At 39.5% G+C, this 22,026-nt stretch overlaps 1 protein-coding gene across 2 annotated transcripts in view; it reads left to right on the top strand.

The window, feature by feature from the left end:
* The window catches only part of LOC120425344 (titin), a 344,797-nt gene that overhangs the window by 171,783 nt on the left and 150,988 nt on the right, over nucleotides 1–22,026 (top strand). For both annotated transcript variants that reach the window (XM_052710504.1, XM_052710503.1), the window contains 2 exons: nucleotides 8,083–8,274; nucleotides 8,334–9,429. In XM_052710504.1, the coding sequence (XP_052566464.1) occupies nucleotides 8,083–8,274; nucleotides 8,334–9,429 (1,288 nt within the window). The remainder of the gene's footprint in view (nucleotides 1–8,082; nucleotides 8,275–8,333; nucleotides 9,430–22,026) is intronic.

Genomic DNA, 22,026 nt, shown 5'->3' with positions numbered 1-22,026 from the left:
CCGTTGAATCCACAGCATCTCCTTCAAGCATCACGTGATTATTATTTTTTTGGGTTAGTAGGATAAGGTATTGGCTTTACGATGCCTCCCGAGCTACGATGCTATGGGGAGGACTTTCATAACAGACCCGTCGGCGAGCCTTCCGAGCAACGATGCTATGGGAAGGTCTTTTTGGTTAACACACAAAGTCACTCACACACAATTATTTCACTCCACTATTAATTAATCCAAAATGTCAGTGCGTCTTTCGATAATTATATAGAAATGACTTTTTCACCATTAAAAATAAAACCTTATTCAAAACATTATACACAATCCACCCGACGCCGTGCCTTCCGATCAACGATGATATAGGAAGGGCTTTGAAAATCACAAAACAATTAATTAAGATCTCAAAAAAAGAATCACAAAAAAACACCAATTACTCAACAAAAATTACGCTCAAGACACAAATAATTCAGTAAGTCATGCTATTATTCGATCACCACAATCACTCACTCCATACGAATAGCGACACAAAAGCACACCAAAAAATTAACCTGCATAATCACGACTTCGCGTCCCCACTTCCAGCGCACCAATGATGCTATTATTCGATTACCACAATCACTCACCCCATACAGACAGCGACAAAAAAGCACACCAAAAAATTAACCTGTATAATCACGACTTCACGTCCTCTCTTCCAGCGCACCAATGATGCTATTATTCGATTAGCACAATCACTCATCCGATACGAACAGCGACACAAAAGCACACCAAAAAATTAACCTGAATAATCACGACTTCGCGTCCCCACTTCCAGCGCACCAATGATGCTATTATTCGATTACCACAATCACTCACCCCATACAGACAGCGACAAAAAAGCACACCAAAAAATTAACCTGTATAATCACGACTTCACGTCCTCTCTTCCAGCGCACCAATGATGCTATTATTCGATTACCACAATCACTCATCCGATACGAACAGCGACACAAAAGCAAACCAAAAAATTAACCTGAATAATTACGACTTCGCGTCCCCACTTCCAGCGCACCAATGATGCTATTATTCGATTACCACAATCACTCATCCGATACGAACAGCGACACAAAAGCACACCAAAAAAATTAACCTGAATAATCACGACTTCGCGTCCCCACTTCCAGCGCACCAATGATGCTATTATTCGATTACCACAATCACTCATTCGATACGAACAGCGACACAAAAGCACACCAAAAAATTAACCTGAATAATCACGACTTCGCGTCCCCTCTTCCAGCGCACCAATGATGCTATTATTCGATTACCACAATCACTCATCCGATACGAACAGCGACACAAAAGCACACCAAAAAATTAACCTGAATAATTACGACTTCGCGTCCCCACTTCCAGCGCACCAATGATGCTATTATTCGATTACCACAATCACTCATCCGATACGAACAGCGACACAAAAGCACACCAAAAAAATTAACCTGAATAATCACGACTTCGCGTCCCCACTTCCAGTGCACCAATGATGCTATTATTCGATTACCACAATCACTCACCCCATACAGACAGCGACAAAAAAGCACACAAAAAAATTAACCTGTATAATCACGACTTCGCGTCCTCTCTTCCAGCGCACCAATGATGCTATTATTCGATTAGCACAATCACTCATCCGATACGAACAGCGACACAAAAGCACACCAAAAAATTAACCTGAATAATCACGACTTCGCGTCCCCACTTCCAGTGCACCAATGATGCTATTATTCGATTACCACAATCACTCACCCCATACAGACAGCGACAAAAAAGCACACAAAAAAATTAACCTGTATAATCACGACTTCGCGTCCTCTCTTCCAGCGCACCAATCTTCAACAAATTTCCCGGGAATTCCCGGAAAATTTTAAATTTATTAAAAATTGTTAAAAATAATTTAAAATAAGTGCGATGGATAATTAATGCATAAACCGCTTGTAAAAAAAAAAAAAAACAAAACAAATCAAGGAAACATATAAATACAGAAGTTGTTCGGTAACTGGGCTGAGAACGTAGCCCAGTCATCGAATACTGTTCGCTAACTGGGCTGAACGAAAAATAACGAGGGGACTACCGATGCATAATATTTATTTGATGAAATATAAAAATAAAAGTTACTCAAATTTGTTTACAATGATTACTTTTCATTTTGGTTTAATTGTGACTTGAAATACATAAAAGTTTGAAAAAAGTTTTTTTATTTGTTGAACATGTTTTTTTGCATCCATTAACCCCTCAATGATTTCGGTTTGTTTTGGTTTTTTGACGTTTTAACTGGGCCGTAGCCCAGTTAAAAAGCAGCCCAGGTAATCAACGGCCAGTTACCGAACAACTACTGTATTCTCAATTTCTAGACTATCTTTCAATTCGTACAAAATTCGAGACGATAAATTGAAATTTAAAAAAAAAAAGTTACTTAATCCACCCTTAGGTGGTTGGCGCCTTTCTCACATTTAAAGGGTGCCATCCAAAATGCAAAAATTCCGTAAATAACACTTAAGTGCTTATAACTTTTGATATGGTTGTCAGATCTTTAATGTTTTGGACGCGTTGGTAAGCTCTTTTGAATACCTATCCAACGATAGGTCGCATGGGAGATCCGGACAACGTTTTCATCAACATATCTGAGATCCGGCCTCCAAAAAGCGTATAAATAACACTTAAGTGCTTATAACTTTTGATAGATTTGTCAGATCTTCAATGTCTTGGACGCGTTGAAAAGGTCTTTTAAATTCCTTTCTGAAAATGTATAGCATTACGGGTTTCCTTACAAAAACCACCCTTTTTACAATCTTCCGGACTTTTGTTAAAATCGTTTTTTCAGCATAACTTTTGAAGTACTTAACTAAACTACATAATTATTAATAGCGACTTATGGGACCGCAAGACGGATCGAATGACGCCAAAACGGACAAAATCGGTTCAGCCAATGTCGAGATAATCGAGTGACAATTTTTTGATCAACATCCCACCACACACACAGACATTTGCTCAGAATTTGATTCTGAGTCGATAGGTATACATGAAGGTGGGTCTAGGAGGTCTAATTGAGAGGTTCATTTTTCGAGTGATTTTATAGCCTTTCCTCAGTAACGTGAGGAAGGCAAAACATGAATAAAATATGTTTTTTTTTTTGGCAAATCTTTTATCTCAGCACATGAGCTCATGAATAAATAGATAAGCATTGAATTAACCTTAAAAATCAACTTTTTTTTAAATATTTGGAACGAGATTTTGAAACATTTTTTTGCATTTTTTGGAAACCCTTTTATTTAGGGGAAATTCGCGTATGTTTGGCAGGAGCACTTGCTCCTAACTCCATCCATTTTGCTGATTTTCACTATATAAACAACTAACTATGCAAAACTTTTGTTAGAAACTTGCTTGCTCACTTCTTATTGGGCTATTTATTACTTGATTTCTGTTGCTTATGCTTTTAATGAGCTGTAATCGAATGTTTAAGTGCTGATATGGCAACAATAGAGGCACGCTGGAATTAGATGCTGTTCCCCTAATACGAAGTTGGGTTTTAACAATTTTTTGATGATTCAGAAAGAATAGAATATTAGTAAATTTTCTGCGAAAGAATAAAGTTTTAAATTTCGAATACAAATGTTGGGGTTACAAAATTCCCGGGAAACGGGAAATTTTCAACAATTTTCCCGGGAATTCACGGGAAATTTTAAATTTATTAAAAAAATGTTAAAAATAATGTAAAACAAATCGAGGAAACATATGAATATTCTCAATTTATAGACTGTCTTCCAATTCTCACAAAATTCGAGACGATAAATTGAAATGAAAAAAAAAAACATGAATAAAATATGGTTACCTTTAAAATCTGCTTTTTTCACTAAAAATATATTTTTTATGAATTCACAACTCAAAATTTTTAATTATTTGGAGTGAGATTTTGAAATATTTTTTGCATTTTTTGGAAACCCTTTTATATAATACCAAGTTAATTTTTAATATTTTTTTGATGATTCAGCTAAATAAACGTCTTCAGTTAAAATAATTTTCATAGGAAAAAAAAATTAGTTCAGTGGTTCATATTTAAACCTCTTACGCCCTTGGTAGATCAAGTGCTACATAAATTCTTAACTTTAACCTGTAATTCCTCGAACCGTTTTAAACAAATTTACCAAATTCTTCTTGCACAAAATGAGACATTAAATGATATTTCTTCTTATATACAATTTGGCCATGGTAAACAAAATCATTAAAAATATTTTTAAGCTTGGCGGAAAAGGGTACCTCAATTTTCAAATGATATAACAACAATTTTTGTTTAAAAAACTAACCAGAATTATAATAGTTTATTGTCATTCCAAATAATCATAATTTTTGTTGCTTAGCAAATAAACAAGATCCCAGATGTGAAAGCTTCAGAAATTTATATTACCTTAAATATACCTTGATTTGAAATTTTCAGACGAACTGATAAGTTCAAAAACATTTTTTTTTTGCAAATCCAAAAAATTGTGCCAAGAAGATGGGAAAATGTATACTTCTGCTTGAATTTCGGGAATTCCTGGGAAATTTATAAATTCCTCGGGAAACGGGAAATATTTTTTTCCGGGATATCCCGGGACGGGAAATTGGACGCTCTAGATTCCATGCTTAAAAGCCATCATCATTCTGGGAAAGAGCAATTCAATGTAGGTGCTTGGTTTCTTGGAATGATTTCATAGCATATAAATTCGAAATTTACAGCTTTATTTTTTCTCACAAATATTCATTTCTGTTGATTGGACCGTGTTCAGGGAGCCCAAATATATCATAGCTTGACTAAACTGAAGAAATTACCGACATCAATAAAAAAATAAAAAACGATACTTAATCCACCTTTAGGTGGTTGGTGCCTTCCTCACATTCATAAAGTCAATACATTCAGTAAAAATAGCAACATTCCCTTAACATGTTTAACAAATCAATTTTATTACTGATTTCTTTTGATAGGGTTCGCAGACCTTCAATTTTTCTGGCTCATCGGCAAGGTCTGATAAAAAAAACCTATCCAACGAAAGTTCACATGGAAGATTCAGACAATATTTTTATCACAATATCTCAGATCCGGCCTCCAGAAAGTATATAAATAACACTTAAGTGCCAATAACTTTTGATAGGGTTGTCAGATCCTTGATGTTTTAGGCTCATTTGAAAGGTCTTTCAATTATCTAACTAACGATGGGTCGCATGATGAACCCGGACATCATTTTTACTGAAATATCTGAGATCCGGCCTCCAAAAAGTGTATAAATAACACTTAAGTGCTAATAACTTTTGATAGGGTTGTCAGATCATCAATGTTTTGGGCTCATTAGAAAGATCTTTTTAATACCTTTCTTAAAACGTATCACATGATAGGGTTTCTTGCAAAAACCACCCTTTTTACAATCTTCCGGACATACGCCAAAATCGTTTTTTAGCATAACTTTTGAAGTACTTAACTAAACTTGCTGATTTTAAATAGAGACCTATGGGACCCCAAGACGGATCGAATGAGACTAATACGGTCAAAATCCGTTCATCCAGTCCGGAGATAATCGAGTGACAATTTTTTTGTCCGCACCCACCTACACACATCCACACAGACATTTGCTCAGAACATGATTCTGAGTCGATATGTATACGTGAAGGTGGGTCTACGAGGTCGAATTAAGAAGTTCATTTTTCGAGTGATTTTATAGCCTTTCCTCAGTAAGGTGAGGAAGGCAAAAAGTTGAGTTGTGGAATTGTCATTCTTTTCAACACCATTTTAAATTGAGAGTTATGTTAAATTGCGAAACAAAAGACTTACTTTGAAAAAATAATTATAATATATTGAAATTTCGAGACATTTCCAAGATAAATATTTCTTTACTCTTAAAAAAAATATTCAAAAAAAATTAATGACCTGAAAAAAGTAACAAAAAATGACCATGTTTAATAGTTTTTATCAAGAGAGATATTAACAAATAAACAAAATTAAATTTCGTCAACGTTATGCTATCATGACGCATGAATATTTTATTCACATGGTTGATTGTGAACATAAAGAAAAAATGTGAAATATTTTTAATTTCCTCTTGTATTTTTGGGGACATTATGCAAGGGGAGTGGATAAAAATAAGTTGCACAAGAAATGGCTTTCCAGTTTCTCTGTTAGCCGACTGCAACTTCAACCCCAATACAGCAAAAAATGGTTTGAGCAAATTTGAAATTATTCACATGGCTTCAAACCGCTCGAATCGAAAAAAGGCGAAATAATGGTACAGTCATCCCACATATTCGGAACGGTTTCCAGATCGGCCAATGTTCAAAAAATCATAGCAAATCGATAATTGAACTTAATGATTCGCTTTTACCTTCATTTGAAAGCTTTTCTTGCGATCTTTCGATAGCTGTATCGAACATCTGCGAATTTTAACTTTTATATGAAGTTTTTGAAGAATTACTTTGACCCTTGAAATCCACAAATTCGGAACACTTTTCTTTTACGAATGTAAACAAACTTTGGATCTCTCCAGGAGTACATATTTATTACCAAATAATGACTTTACACACTGAAACCAACGAAACTCAAGCTTAGTGATGTTTTATACATGGTTTGATAACTTTTTTGTGAAAATATCAGTTAAATTCAGGTGTTCCACAATTGTGGGAGGCACAATAACATCCCACAATTATGAAACAGGCCATTTGGAGGCAGTGTTTTGCTGCTCTGGACAAAATAGTCTTGGAATGAAGTTTTTTGTTCAAAAAGTACTACTTTTACTAGTGAAATAGCAAGATAATGTTCAAATGAAGGTTCTAAAAATAGTAAGGTCGACAGAAAAGCTACTTTTGGCATGCTACTGACAAATTATCATAAAAGTGTTCCGAATTTGTGGGTGTTCCGAATATGTGGGATGACTGTAGTGCAAACCAAATCGTATAAATAAATCTGACTGGTCAAGAAGAATTACACAAACAATTCACAGTCATTTCTTTGCCAGTTTTTATGTCATGTCACATGCACATCCAAACAATGTAACCCGCCACAGCTGAACTTGAAAATCGCTCTCAAGACCATCGTTTGTTTACAGATAAAATGGGTTTCTTTTTGCCCCTTTCCCGTGTTTGAAACATGCCAAATTCATCGACTTGAGTGACATCTTGCCTCAGCACATCAATGCACTTGACTTTTTTCTTTAGGAAGAATTCTGATTTCATCGCCCATAATTTTGCTTGAAATTTCCGTTGCTTTTCGACAAGGTCAACAAACTGAACCAAGGATTACGCGCTCTCTCTCTCTTTCTTCAAATCCGGAAAATTTACGATGGCGTCAGTCGCCTCTTTCTTCCTTTTCTAGGACTCAAATTAAATTCACCAATCGCCACCCACAATATCGTTCGAAGGGGGATCATAAAAAAAACTTACGAATTGGACGACCACTTGCTCTGGCGTCACTAATTGGTCAACGGGAGGGCAGCAGCGGTGCGATGGTGGCGATGATGCTCTGACGTCGGCTTTCCACTGGGGTGTGAAATTCGCTGGTTTGTTTAGAGTGGGAAAAACCGGAACTATAACTCTGAGTTTGGGGGTGGAAATGGAATGATTTAGTGTGCCTTTTGACAGGTTTATGGTACGAACTGGGAATTTGGTGTCGATGGAAATTGATTATTTTGCACATTTAAACCATTTGCTATTTAATTTTTTTTATAATCTTAAAGTTAAAACTATTTTAAACCAGTCGTAAACCTGACCTTGCCCCCCATTCGAGTGTTAATTAGATTCACACGGTAATGACAGGGCGTGACCTCTGACACCGCCGAGCTACCAAACTCAGCTGTAAGGCGGTCGACGCCGCTGTTGACACGACGCCATGAAGAGACGCGACACTCGAACCCACTGCTAAAACGTCACGATCAATTAAAAGCAATGAGCATTCCTCGGGCCGAAAGCGAACCGCGCAATCCACGTTCTATTTTTGGCCGAAACAGCTTTCGGCGTAGATCACCACCGGGAAGTGGTGACGACTTGGGGAAACAATGAATGACTTTGTTTTTTTTCTTCTGCGTTGCCTATCAGGATTTGGAGTCCAGAATCGAGACGTTTGTGAGTTCCTCGCAGGGGTTGGCCAGCCAATACCCGGAGACGTCGCAGTACGTGCACGCCGAAGCGACCAAGGTTCGCAACGAGTGGGCCGATCTGGTCAACAGGACGCAGGAGTACCGTCAGCTGACGACCGTATCGATCGAGTACTTTGAGCTGATCAGTGTGGTAGGTTGGGATTGGGGGATGATCTTGAAGCGCTTTAGCTAATGACTTTTCACTTTTAGGTGGAGAACAACTACCGCAACTTGAACGCCGATCTGATCAACGCAAACAACAAGTTGTCGATCCTGAACAATCCGGATCTAGCGAATGATCTTGTTCAGCAGATCGACAACATCTTGAAGGTGTACGAAACCCAACAGTTGGATACGCTGAAGCAGATCTCTGCGTTGTCCTCGAAGCTGTACGACCACGACAAATCCGTGGCGCTTTACAACGACAACTTGAAGCTGTTCCAGACGTTCTACAAGATTAAGAACGACATCAACGAACGTGCCAAGGAGCTCACCGAGCAGCAGCGATCTCAAGAAGCGGAACAAAATGGATTCTGCGAGATCACAACGACCACCACAACTACAACGCACAATGGTCTACCGCAGCAGCAGTCCTTCGACATCCAGACCGTTGACGAAGCACAGTACATCCAGGAACCGCAAGAACCTCTCGTCATACAAACCGTTGAGGAATCTCATAACGTGCAGAGCCACGAGGTCGTGACCACCGTTGAGCAGCCACCGGCCACGCTATCCGTTCCCCAGCCCCTGTCCGACGTCTCCGTCCAGGAAGGTCAACGCGTCCAGCTCCAGTGCGTCATCTTTGGCCGCCCCGAACCCTCAATCGAGTGGTTCAAGGACGGTATCAGCATCCAGAACAACCCGGACTACAAAACCACCTTCGACAACGGACTCTGCACGCTCACGATCGACGAAACCGTCACGGCAGACTCCGCCGAGTTCCTCTGCCGAGCGATCAACGACGCCGGTATCGCCGAATCCGCCGCTCGTCTCATCGTCACAGAGCCAACACCGCCGGGTCAACCCCCGCTCTTCACCCAGCAGCTCAACAACGGAACGGCCACCGAGGGACATCCCTTCCAGTACCGCTGCACCGTTACAGGTACGCCCACGCCGGAACTGCACTGGTACAAGAACGACACTTGCATAGACACCTCGCCGGACTACAAGATCACGCACGACCCGGCCACCGGCGAGGCGGTCCTAAGCTTCGAGCAGGTCTTCCTGGAAGACCAGGCCCGCTACCGGTGCCGGGCGAGCAACGTGTGCGGATCGGATGAAACCGGCGCCGAACTGAGCGTCGAACGTATGTACACCCCTCGAAACAACTCTGCATGTGTGGTGCGCGTCTCTTGATGTTGTGTTGCGTCCTGTTGAGAAGGGCAAATTTGCTGGCTTTGCTTGTGCCTAACGCGACCGATCACGCTAGTAATTGTTGGCGATCGATTGCAGTGCAGATTGATGAATTTTGTAAGGAAATTAGTGTGCTGTCGTTGTGGCCAGAGGCGGCAAGGTACGACTTTGTTGTGGTTTTGAACGGTTTTTTTAGGTTGTTGAAAATTGTTGTTTCCGGGAATAGTTCGCGAGGTACGTTTGATAACTACTTAATCTCAGTCAATTTCAAGAAAAAAAATAACATGCTCTGTTGGGCGAATCAATTTATTTGTATCGCAGAATTGTTGAAATTTCTGACACTGGGTTTTTTTTACTAAGTCCGATTTGTCACTCTTGCTGATTTTGCTGCACTCTTACCGATTCTAACTCGGGACTCAGTCAAACAACTTCAACCAAACTTCGGGGATGTTATTTTCGAGGTCGAACATATGCGTTTTTTTTTAGAATGTCACGTCGATTATCAAAGAAATTTTTCTTGGAACTATGCTGGTTGTCATAAATTCAAAAAATCCATTCCCAGATCTTCCCAATCCATTCCCCATACCTGCTACAAGCAAGCTCTCCGACAAACCCCACAAAACTCACTCCTAGTCCAAATCCAATAACAATCCAAGCCAGCAGCAAGTCACCAAACTTCAGGTAGATCTCACTCTCCTTACCCTTCCTGGGCCTCCGTCCCCAAACTACGGCATACTCCATGCGGTGGTGTCGCCACTTGTGCAGTTCCATCAGACCTGCCTCTACGAAAGCAAGATGCGTAAATCGGAACACTGCCAGCAACGGACTGCGGTACGAGGTTTCGTAATATCTAATTTCATCCATAAACTCATCCTTCAGCATATCAAACCAGGGTTCACCTCGTTCGAAGTTGAACGAAAACTTTGGAGCAAGATCGGCCACATCTTGAGTTACATACATGGCAACACCGGGAATGGTTTCCCAAATTTCCCTTACGCCATGAACAACGTATTTGCCAATAAGTGAATGATTTACAGCGTCCGGAGATACTTCCAAATTCGCGAATATTTTCACTCCGTGTTCTTCAAAGTCATCCAATGATTTGATTGGTTGAACAGTTGGCCTATCAATCATCAGTGAGATTATTTTGGTTTCAAAAGCGTTTGTCATGAAAAACATCAGAATGATCAACGAGTGCAGAGTTAGCTTTTCCCAGCGTCCAGCTTGGTGTAGATTGTGTCGTTCAAATCCACATACGACGAGTAGTATCGGATCATTACTGAACAGGTTGGGTATGAGTATGTTGAAAACTTCAGCAAGAACTAGAACCATCAGTAGAAGCATCCATGCTTGCCATTTGAACGGCATCAACACCAATTCTACGGCATTCACAGGTCGTCCTTTTGGCACAAGAAGTCGGCCCATTCCAATCTTTAAAATATAGAAATAGTCGAAACTTCTCCTGGCTCCCGAACGTATGGCTGCGAACGTCTGCATGGATATATCAGCATGACGAGGATTCGGTCCTCGATAACGTTCTAGTTTGGCATTCAAATAGTAACCAGTTGCTTTAAACCACTCCATGGGAGCACCACTCGATTCCAGTGGCCCTACATTGTAAGTGATGGTTCCACCTCGTAACTCTCCTTTATGCCACTCGAATAAATCTCTTGGATGCGGCTGCCTTAACAATGCAATGTAGTTCTTCAAACTGCTGCCGCGCATTCTTCCAGTGCGTTTATCGATGAAAACGACATTGTTGAACTTAGTCCAGACCACGAGAGTTTGCATCAGATATTCATTGTAGGTATCAAAGTCCACAAAAACCAACACTTTGGCGATGGGATTGAAAGTTCCTATCACAGACGCAATGTCTATACGATTTTCGTTGCCGAACATCGCTTCGTCCGATCCTGGATTTATCAATATAAGCGGTGCATTATGGGGTAGATTCATGTACTCGCGCCGGAATCGTCCTTTGATCACGACTCTAACAACATGATCCAGTTTAGGAGAACGTGCTACATCTTCCAATATGTCAGCGAAGAATCCCTTCGCGGAGATGTCATAGAGAATGCATTCAAAAGGTCCGATGTGCACGCTAGCCAGATGGTTGATGATCCGCACAGAATTTTCTAGAATGTTCCGGTTGTAGCCAAAGGTCATCGATACAGCGACCACAAGAATACATCCTGTCAGCTTCATGACTCCAACTCGAATGACTGATATTTGTTTCAATTTTCGTAATCTCAGGATTGAAATCGATTCTAGTTATCTAGATCCCTAAGTACATTAAGAAATCAGTTTATAATTGGATTGTGCGACGCAATAACGGCATTGCTAATGGAAACATGAAGCTTACCACGTCGTGTTTTCTAGTTCTGCCCGCGAGAATATCGATTTCAAACAGTTCAACCAGAACCCGATGGATTCTTATTAAAGCTAGGTTCTACAATACTAGGTTCGTTGATACTGGCAAGCTGGAGATACGTATGGGAAGTTCAACAGATTTCAGAGCTTCTACTGCACCGCTACCTCATCCAAAGAAGCATTTCAATTGGTTTAAAAAAGAACTTCGTGGAAGTGTCATCACATACCAAAACGCTGCAGCGCTGGTGCGAAGAACGAGAAGATGTGCTGTTTAATTTGGAAGACGATTTTCGACAGGTCTTAAAAACCAAACCGAGTCCAGTCGTATCCTCGTTCCTTGAGGTGTTCCTTTGGATGCTTTTGAGGTCGTGCTGCTACCAGTTGAGTGGCAAGTGTGGATGCTGCTGCTCATAGTCCTTACTTTGGCAGAAGTTATCAAACGGATTTTTCAGAATTATTTCAAAATGATCCGATTCTACTTGTGGTTTGTGGATTCGAACGTTCGAACCTGCGTCGAGCGGATCAATGGGAGAAGATCATTTTTCACTCACTTATTCTTTTGATGTTTTTCATGACCAGTGCCTTCGAAACCAAAATCATCTCGTTCATGATTGATAAACCGTCAGCACCGTCAGCAAAATGCTTGGCAGACTTTGAAAAATTTGGATTGACTTTTTGGAAAATTCTTATGCTGTAAACCATCCAGGAATTGGGAAATATGTTGCCAACGATACCAAAGACTATTGCAAAAACTGGCATAATAGGATCAACGTGGCACAGCTCGTATCGCAGCCGCTTGCGGAGTTTGCTGAGCTCTTTTCGTACGACTATGACCTGGGAATCAGTTGGTACTATGCGTTGGATGAAAAATACATTGTATATCCAGTAAAAATTCAGTACACCGTGCTTCGTAGCCGTTCATCGAAACGTTTCATTACATTTTCGTGGCGCTTTGCGAAGCCGGAATCTAACAAGGGTGGCAGTGGCAAACGCAGTTTAAGCATTCGGTTTACCTGAAAATTTGGCGTGACAGGCGCCTAATGGTCATTAAGAATGAAACGTTTCTTGTTTTTGACGACATGTTATTGCCGTGGATTACTCTAGTAATTGGACATGGAATTAGAATGCTAGTAATTATCTTAGAGATTTTTGAGATGAAGATGAAAATGCTCCTAAAGAAATGGTAAGATAGCTATTCAAAATTCTATCAAATAAACCATATGATAAACCATAACAAAATGGATAAAGGATCAAAACATGATTTTTGAAACTAAATTAAAGAAATACAAACTTAAAATACCGCTCATCTCTGTGAATCTGAGAAAGCTGAGGCCATAAAATTGTGTCCTTATCTCAATTTGGTCCAAAATTCACATGCGACAAGATAGCACTATCATCACGAAATACGAAGTGATGTGAAGTTTTGTTTTTATTTTACTTTATTTTTTCGTTACAGCAGAAGCTGTATCCTAAAAGAACCTTATCAGAGTTATGAAATAGTTACAATGTTGCTTTTTTTCATTTTCGTAATACCATGTTTTTCATATTAGGAAATCTGAAATGCCCCCATCATTTGCATCAAATTAGCGAGCAAATCTCGTGCTCCGTTTAGTTCACCTCATCAGCTTAAGTGATGGGATCATTTAACAAGCTTGAGCTGACATTTCCAATTTCTCCCTGACGTGTGCAACTTGTGCAACATTGTAACAGACTTCGGTGTTCCGGAAGTTAGATAGAACTTCAATGAAAAATTGTACTTAAATAAAAAATCGATTTAGTGTCAAATAAAAATCATTTGCAAAAGTACCTCGCGATGATATTCCCAACAGAAAACAACAACCACAACCAGGGCAATTAATTTTCCGACTTTCACAAGACGACGAAATGCGCGCCGTCAAGTTGGGAAAACTCGAAATACCCTCCCTCCCTCCCCTTCTATCACCCCTCCATGTGATGGCGAATACGACAAGCATAAATTATGACACATGTGTCAAGCTTCGTGGCTCTCCCTCACTCATCGTGAGTGCCCTTTTGGTCCAAAAGGGAACTCAACCCAACCGAACACCACGATCAGCGGCTCGAAAGATTTTTCCGCGCCTCGGGGCGACGTGATTTTCACGAGGGTTTATTTTCTGCCGTTTTCAAAACCACACAAACACACATGCAACGATCGAGCACGAACCACTAAAAATCACTAACACACTCAAACCGAGCCAAAAAAAAATACTGACACCGAGTTGCAACGAAACCAGAGATATTTTGAACTCACCCGAAAAGTGACGAATTTCACCTTAACAGCGCGTTTGCGCGTGTTGCGTGAATCCAGAATACTAAACAAACAATAACAAATAATGCTGTTCTACCTGTGGGGAGAGAAGACAGAACGGCGAGACAGCTGTTCGTCGTGCACACACTCACACACACTTACACACTAATGCAAATCGTGCCACGTGCGGAATAAACCAACAAACACCTGTTCGAGCTTAGGGTTGGGCGATCTTCTGGGCTGGATTAGTTTGCAAAAAGAAAATTTTCGGTACAGGATTATGAACTATGAATCAGAATTTTGTGAAACTTAACAACATAGTATCAGTTATGTGTTGTGTTATGTACTTATTCAAAATTTAAATTCTATTTTTGAAATGTATTAGTATTGATATAAAAAAATCAAATCAAATTATTCGCTCTACAGCATTGCCTTGGCGTTCTCGATTGCGAGATTCCTACTCGAAACTAGGTGTTCGAAGGCTTGATTGTTGAGGCAATTGCAAACCTCTTTTTACACCTTAGCTTCCATCCACCCCGGGATTCGAACTGACGACCTTTGGATTGTTAGTCCAACTGCCTACCAGCGACTCCACCGAGGCAGGACCCAGGGAGACGACTCCTACACCTGGACTGAGCTAACGACCTAACCTTTAGGGTTAGTCCGGGGCCAACATTTACTTCCCGTCCGACGGAAGGCGTGATCAGACAAATCTCGTCTCGAAAAATGCCACCGGGACCGTCTGGGATCGAACCCAGGCCGACTGGGTGAGAGGCAATCACGCTTACCCCTACACCACGGTTTCCCGGTATTGATATAACTAGATATCAAATTAAAGGGTGAAGATTTTCAAAATTTTGAAACTCCCAGGAATTAGCACTCTTTAATTCCCGGGAAATTAAAAATTATACGAAATTTCCAGGTTAAACCAGCAGGATCTAAATCAAAAGTGCTCCGATTTGGCTCAAATTTGGCTTAAGAGCTTGGTCAAAATAATTTGACCCGTTTTTTTTTTTTGTTTGTCGATAAGAGCGGTGGTTCGAAAAAATAAGCGTTGTTTTTTGACAAGTTTCGTAAAAACCACATTTCTCAAAAAAAAAAAAAATAGCTTCGGAATGGCTGAATAATTGTTTCTTGTTCCAATTATTCAATCTAAATAGAATTTCTTTTGACTTAATTTCTGTTCAGCATGGTGGTTTAAGAACCACATTCCAAACATATATGTTTAATATATTCTCCCCGTAATAAAAACCTTGAAACCCCAACGGTGGTAAACAAATATTATTGCTTAAAAATTCAATTTTTGAAAAAAAAAAATTAAAATCGACTTTAACTTATGTAAAAAACATTGCATATTGTTTATTTTTTAATTTTCAGGCATTCTCTTTCAGAAATTACCAAAATTGTTATAATGATTGAAGGATTTGGTGACACTTTTTGCTTTAAAATTTTGGGGGTTGGCCATTTGAAATTTAGATTTTTTAATTATTTTTTGTCAACCTTGACAGAGTCGAGAGACAATAACTTTTAATAAAATTGGGACCAGCTGAACTTTCCTATAATCAATACCTCTTTCTTTGAATCATTAGTGTAGATATAATATAGAGTTTATTTTTTTAACACTCTCGATTCCCGAGAAATTCTGACAAGGCACCCGGAAATTAAAAAAAAAACAAATTGAACAATAAAAATATTTTGATAGACTATTTCGATAAACTATTATTCCTAATTAAATTATTTTGAAGTAGTTCTGGTCAAATTAATTCAAGAAACGGGTGAAATTGTTAAAACCGACAGTGTACAGTAAAAAAATTGTGTGAATTTGGAAGGTTAAATATCACTTCTTATATGATGTAATTTTACCTCAATTTAGACTGAAAAAGATACATTACGCCAGAAAAGTGGTAAAATAACACATTTTTAAAAAAAGATGTACCCCTTCCCAGATGTAATATTAGGGTCACTCCAGGTCAACTGGGTACACTTTTGGACTCGACTTCACCGATTTAGACCAAACTTGGAGGTAACGTTCATCTATCGATAGTTAACAGAAATTCCAAGTTTGGCGCTGATTGGATTATCCCTCTATTTATGGTACCGTAAACTGGGGATTAATATCTAAGCATTTTTGAGAATTTTGAGTATGTAAGCTTTAAGGGATAGCTTATTGTCGAACATATATGCAAAAATGTGACTGTTATATTGGATGTATCAAAATTAGTGGCCAAATCAAATTTCTATCAATGTCACCCGGGCTATCAAAGTCACCACAGTTTACGGTACCTTCCTCTTTTTTGACGATTTTCTAAAAACTTTTTTTTTTCTTTCAATCATAACTTTGCAACTATTTGAGCAAAAGACTTTTTACAGGTTGCATTTTACAGAAAATTATGCAAGGAATTCGATAAAAATAAAATGCTGGCCCTTGAATGCCCCCTAATATTATATTTTAACGTTTTAAGTATTAAAATTCAGTTTTGACCAATTCCTTATATTTTTACCTTTTTTATTTTTTCACCATCGTGTTCCCCAGAAAATTTTACATAATAATCAATGTAGAACTCAAACTAAAATGAACTTTTGGTGAGAAACAGCGATTTTACTGAAAAAAGTTTGATTTTGCGCAGCACTCGGAAGTAAATGGTGTACTTTTCAACAAAAAGGGATAAATTCCGCATTGTTCGGTTTTTCTATGTGAGAAACTTATTTCGGATTTGAATTCATAGGACAGAGTGCTGCACAAAATCAAACTTTTTTCAGTAAAATCGCTGTTTCTCGCCAATAATTCATTTCAATTTGAGGTTTACAATGATTATTATGTAAAATTGTCCGGGGAACACGATGGTGAAAAAAGAAAACAAATAAAGATATAAGGAATTGGTCAAAACTGAATTTTAATACTTAAAACGTTAAAATATAATATTAGGGGGCATTCAAGTGTATTTTTTTTATTTTTATCGAATTCCTTCGACAATTTTCTGTAAAATGCATCCTGTAGAAAGTCTTTTGCTCAAAAAGTTGCAAAGTTATGATTAAAAGAAAAAAAAGTTTTATAGAAAATCATCAAAAAAGCGGGCGGTGCCAAAAACAGTAGGATGGTCCAATCAGCACCAAACTTGAAATTTCTGTTAACTATTGATAGATGAACGTCCCCTTCAAGTTTGGTCCAAATCGGTGAAGGTCGAGTCCAAAAGTGTACCCAGTTGACCTGGAATGACCCATTACAATGATTTTTTAACTGTGTGCAAAACATGAAATTGAAGTGATTTGCAGTGTGTCACCCTCCAAATCAAATTTAAATAAGACAAATGAAAATTTGTGTTGAAGTTTCCCTTCCCCTTTCATTTTTTTTCTTAAAAAATCAAGGGCAGAAAAATATGTTTGACAAAAAATAAATGAAAGAAGATCTTTTTGATAACCGTACAACATTAAATTTATAGAAATTATAATTTTTGTGACAAGGCATCAAAAAATGGCGCAAGAAGTAAATTCTAGAGTTTTTTTTTTTGAATAGGTCCTATAAATATATGAAAGACCTTCTTAAAAAAAAACTCTAGAATTTATGAAAATTGTCTCGTTTAAAATTAAAAAAAAACCCTTCCAAAAACAATGTAAGACAAAAACCACAAAATGCTTTATACCTACACCATTACAATTATGCTTCTGTCACTTGTTTGCAAAATCCTTCCTTTCTCATTTATTAATTAAACATGTATGAATAAACGTTATTCACTATCTAAATAATTCACAATAATCACAATCGATTTTAAAAGTTTTTTCGATATTTTTTTCAGAAATATTGATTTTGCTCCCTTGGTTTCTTGAGAATTTTTTTAAGGGGGAGTGGGATCAAAACTTTTTTTATTTGCATGCTCCTAAATTTAATTTAAAAGATGAAAATGCAGACAAGTTTCAAAATGCTCAAACTTGCTTGGAATGTTTTAAATGTTGTCTCCGTATTTTGATTGAAATTGATTGAAAATAATTATACTGGAAGTTTTAAAATTCAATCAAATATTCAGTATTACTACAAATTTAAAAGTTAAAATACAAAAACATTTAGTAAAATTTAATTTAGAGACATTGATGAATTTAAGCAAATTAATTGCATCAATAAATAAAAAGAAGGCAAATAATCCACTTGAATAAACCACCGGTCTATTTTGGTCCCTATTGCAAGTTTCTGTATCAAAAAAGAGGATAAACTGAATTTCAAGCATCAATTATTAGAGTCAAATTAGACATCATAGTTAAAATAAAAACCGGGACCGTGGTGTAGGGGTAAGCGTGATTGCCTCTCACCCAGTCGGCCTGGGTTCGATCCCAGACGGTCCCGGTGGCATTTTTCGAGACGAGATTTGTCTGATCACGCCTTCCGTCGGAAGGGAAGTGAATGTTGGTCCCGGACTAACCTAAAAAAGGTTAGGTCGTTAGCTCAGTCCAGGTGTAGGAGTCGTCTCCCTGGGTCCTGCCTCGGTGGAGTCGCTGGTAGGCAGTTGGACTAACAATCCAAAGGTCGTCAGTTCGAATCCCGGGGTGGATGGAAGCTAAGGTGTAAAAAGAGGTTTGCAATTGCCTCAACAATCAAGCCTTCGAACACCTAGTTTCGAGTAGGAATCTCGCAATCGAGAACGCCAAGGCAATGCTGTAGAGCGAATAATTTGATTTGATTTTTAGTTAAAATAAAAGATTTCCGGTGAAAAAAAAAAAACAAAAAAATCCCCGGTATTGAAATAGAATAATTTCCAATGTATTGCTTATAATTTTGTTTTTTGTTTATAAAACTGGCTATTTAAAAATAATTCGAGCCTGGGTTACACGCAAAAAAGTCCGTTCGCGTAAACGTGAACAACGTACCATGAAAATAGGAAACAAAGCAAATTTTATGATAAGATTTTGCACCGTGAACAAATGCATGATTGCAACCGATTTCCATGAACGTTTGTTCACGAAAAACCGTAACGCCAGGTCTGGTTACGTTTTTCCTGATCTCGTATTCATAAACTTCGTTCATGGTAATGGGAAACAAATCATACATTTGTTCACGCTCATGCGAACAAAAAGCATGAAATTTTTCTTCGGGGGAATTTTGTGGGCGTTGCCACAGCTTTGAAACAGAGGCGAAGAACGTTCAGAAATCATTATACGGAAAAGTGACAGTTGCAGGGTATCATTCAATTATTACGTGATGAACTATTTAATTTTGGCCCGGGTACGGATATATTTATCTGCAATTAGTTATTCGCGTACCAAAATTAGATAATTTAACCGATTTTGGATTTTTTGGCCGCAGTTAAAAGATACTAAGAACCTGCTTTATTGAAGCAATGCCGACGGAACCTGGTCCAACCTGACAACTCTGGAACGGGTCACCGGTAACCGGTGGCCACTTGGGGACACTTCGGAATTTGCAAGGAACCATGTCATGTGACATATCAAAATTCATCAAATTAAAAACCATGACCATTTTAAGTGATGCCAACGTCCTCTGGCCCAACCTGGCCACTCCGGAACGGGTCACCGGTAACCGGTGGCCACTTGGGGACACTTCGGAATTTGCAAGGACCATGTCATGTGACTTATCAAAATTCATCAAATTAAAAACCATGACCATTTTAAGTGATGCCAACGTCCTCTGGCCCAACCTGGCCACTCCGGAACGGGTCACCGGTAACCTGTGGCCAATTGGGGACACTTCGGAATTTGCAAGGAACCATGTCATGTGACATATCAAAATTCATCAAATTAAAAGCTATGATCATTACAAGTTATGCCAACGTCCTCTGGTCCAACCTGGCCACCTCGGAACGGGTCACCGGTAACCGGTGGCCACTTGGGGACATTCCGGAATTCAAAAGGAACCATAGCATGTGACATATCAAAATTCATCAAATTAAAAACTATGACCATTTAATGTGGTACCAACGTTCTCTGGTCCAACCTGGCCACTTCGGAACGGGTCACCGGTAACCGGTGGCCATTTGGGGACAATTCGGAATTTGCAAGGAACCATGTCATGTGACATATCAAAATTCATCAAATTAAAAACCATGACCATTTTAAGTGATGCCAACGTCCTCTGGCCCAACCTGGCCACTCCGGAACGGGTCACCGGTAACCGGTGGCCACTTGGGGACACTTCGGAGTTTGCAAGGAACCATGTCATGTGACATATCAAAATTCATCAAATTAAAAACTATGATCATTACAAGTTATGCCAACGTCCTCTGGTCCAACCTGGCCACCTCGGAACGGGCCACCGGTAACCGGTGGCCACTTGGGGACATTTCGGAATTCAAAAGGAACCATAGCATGTGACATATCAAAATTCATCAAATTAAAAACTATGACCATTTAATGTGGTACCAACGTTCTCTGGTCCAACCTGGCCACTTCGGAACGGGTCACCGGTAACCGGTGGCCACTTGGGGACACTTCGGAATTTGCAAGGAACCATGTCCATGGAATTTGCAAGGAACCATGAAAACTATGATCATTACAAGTTATGCCAACGTCCTCTTGTCCAACCTGGCCTCCTCGGAACGGGTCACCGGTAACCGGTGGCCACTTGGAGACATTTCGGAATTTAAAAGGAACCATAGCATGTGACATATCAAAATTCATCAAATTAAAAACTATGACCATTTAATGTGGTACCAACGTTCTCTGGTCCAACCTGGCCACTTCGGAACGGGTCACCGGTAACCGGTGGCCATTTGGGGACAATTCGGAATTTGCAAGGAACCATGTCATGTGACATATCAAAATTCATCAAATTAAAAACCATGACCATTTTAAGTGATGCCAACGTCCTCTGGCCCAACCTGGCCACTCCGGAACGGGTCACCGGTAACCGGTGGCCACTTGGGGACACTTCGGAATTTGCAAGGAACCATGTCCATGGAATTTGCAAGGAACCATGAAAACTATGATCATTACAAGTTATGCCAACGTCCTCTTGTCCAACCTGGCCTCCTCGGAACGGGTCACCGGTAACCGGTGGCCACTTGGAGACATTTCGGAATTTAAAAGGAACCATAGCATGTGACATATCAATATTCATCAAATTAAAAACTATGACCATTTAATGTGGTACCAACGTTCTCTGGTCCAACCTGGCCACTTCGGAACGGGTCACCGGTAACCGGTGGCCATTTGGGGACAATTCGGAATTTGCAAGGAACCATGTCATGTGACATATCAAAATTCATCAAATTAAAAACCATGACCATTTTAAGTGATGCCAACGTCCTCTGGCCCAACCTGGCCACTCCGGAACGGGTCACCGGTAACCGGTGGCCACTTGGGGACACTTCGGAATTTGCAAGGAACCATGTCCATGGAATTTGCAAGGAACCATGAAAACTATGATCATTACAAGTTATGCCAACGTCCTCTGGTCCAACCTGGCCTCCTCGGAACGGGTCACCGGTAACCGGTGGCCACTTGGAGACATTTCGGAATTTAAAAGGAACCATAGCATGTGACATATCAAAATTCATCAAATTAAAAACTATGACCATTTAATGTGGTACCAACGTTCTCTGGTCCAACCTGGCCACTTCGGAACGGGTCACCGGTAACCGGTGGCCATTTGGGGACAATTCGGAATTTGCAAGGAACCATGTCATGTGACATATCAAAATTCATCAAATTAAAAACCATGACCATTTTAAGTGATGCCAACGTCCTCTGGCCCAACCTGGCCACTCCGGAACGGGTCACCGGTAACCGGTGGCCACTTGGGGACACTTCGGAATTTGCAAGGAACCATGTCATGTGACATATCAAAATTCATCAAATTAAAAACTATGATCATTACAAGTTATGCCAACGTCCTCTGGTACAACCTGGCCACCTCGGAACGGGCCACCGGTAACCGGTGGCCACTTGGGGACATTTCGGAATTCAAAA

This window comes from Culex pipiens, chromosome 3 (genome assembly GCF_016801865.2).
Source record: "Culex pipiens pallens isolate TS chromosome 3, TS_CPP_V2, whole genome shotgun sequence".
Taxonomy (NCBI): domain Eukaryota; kingdom Metazoa; phylum Arthropoda; class Insecta; order Diptera; family Culicidae; genus Culex; species Culex pipiens.
This window is presented reverse-complemented; position numbering and strand designations above follow the sequence as displayed.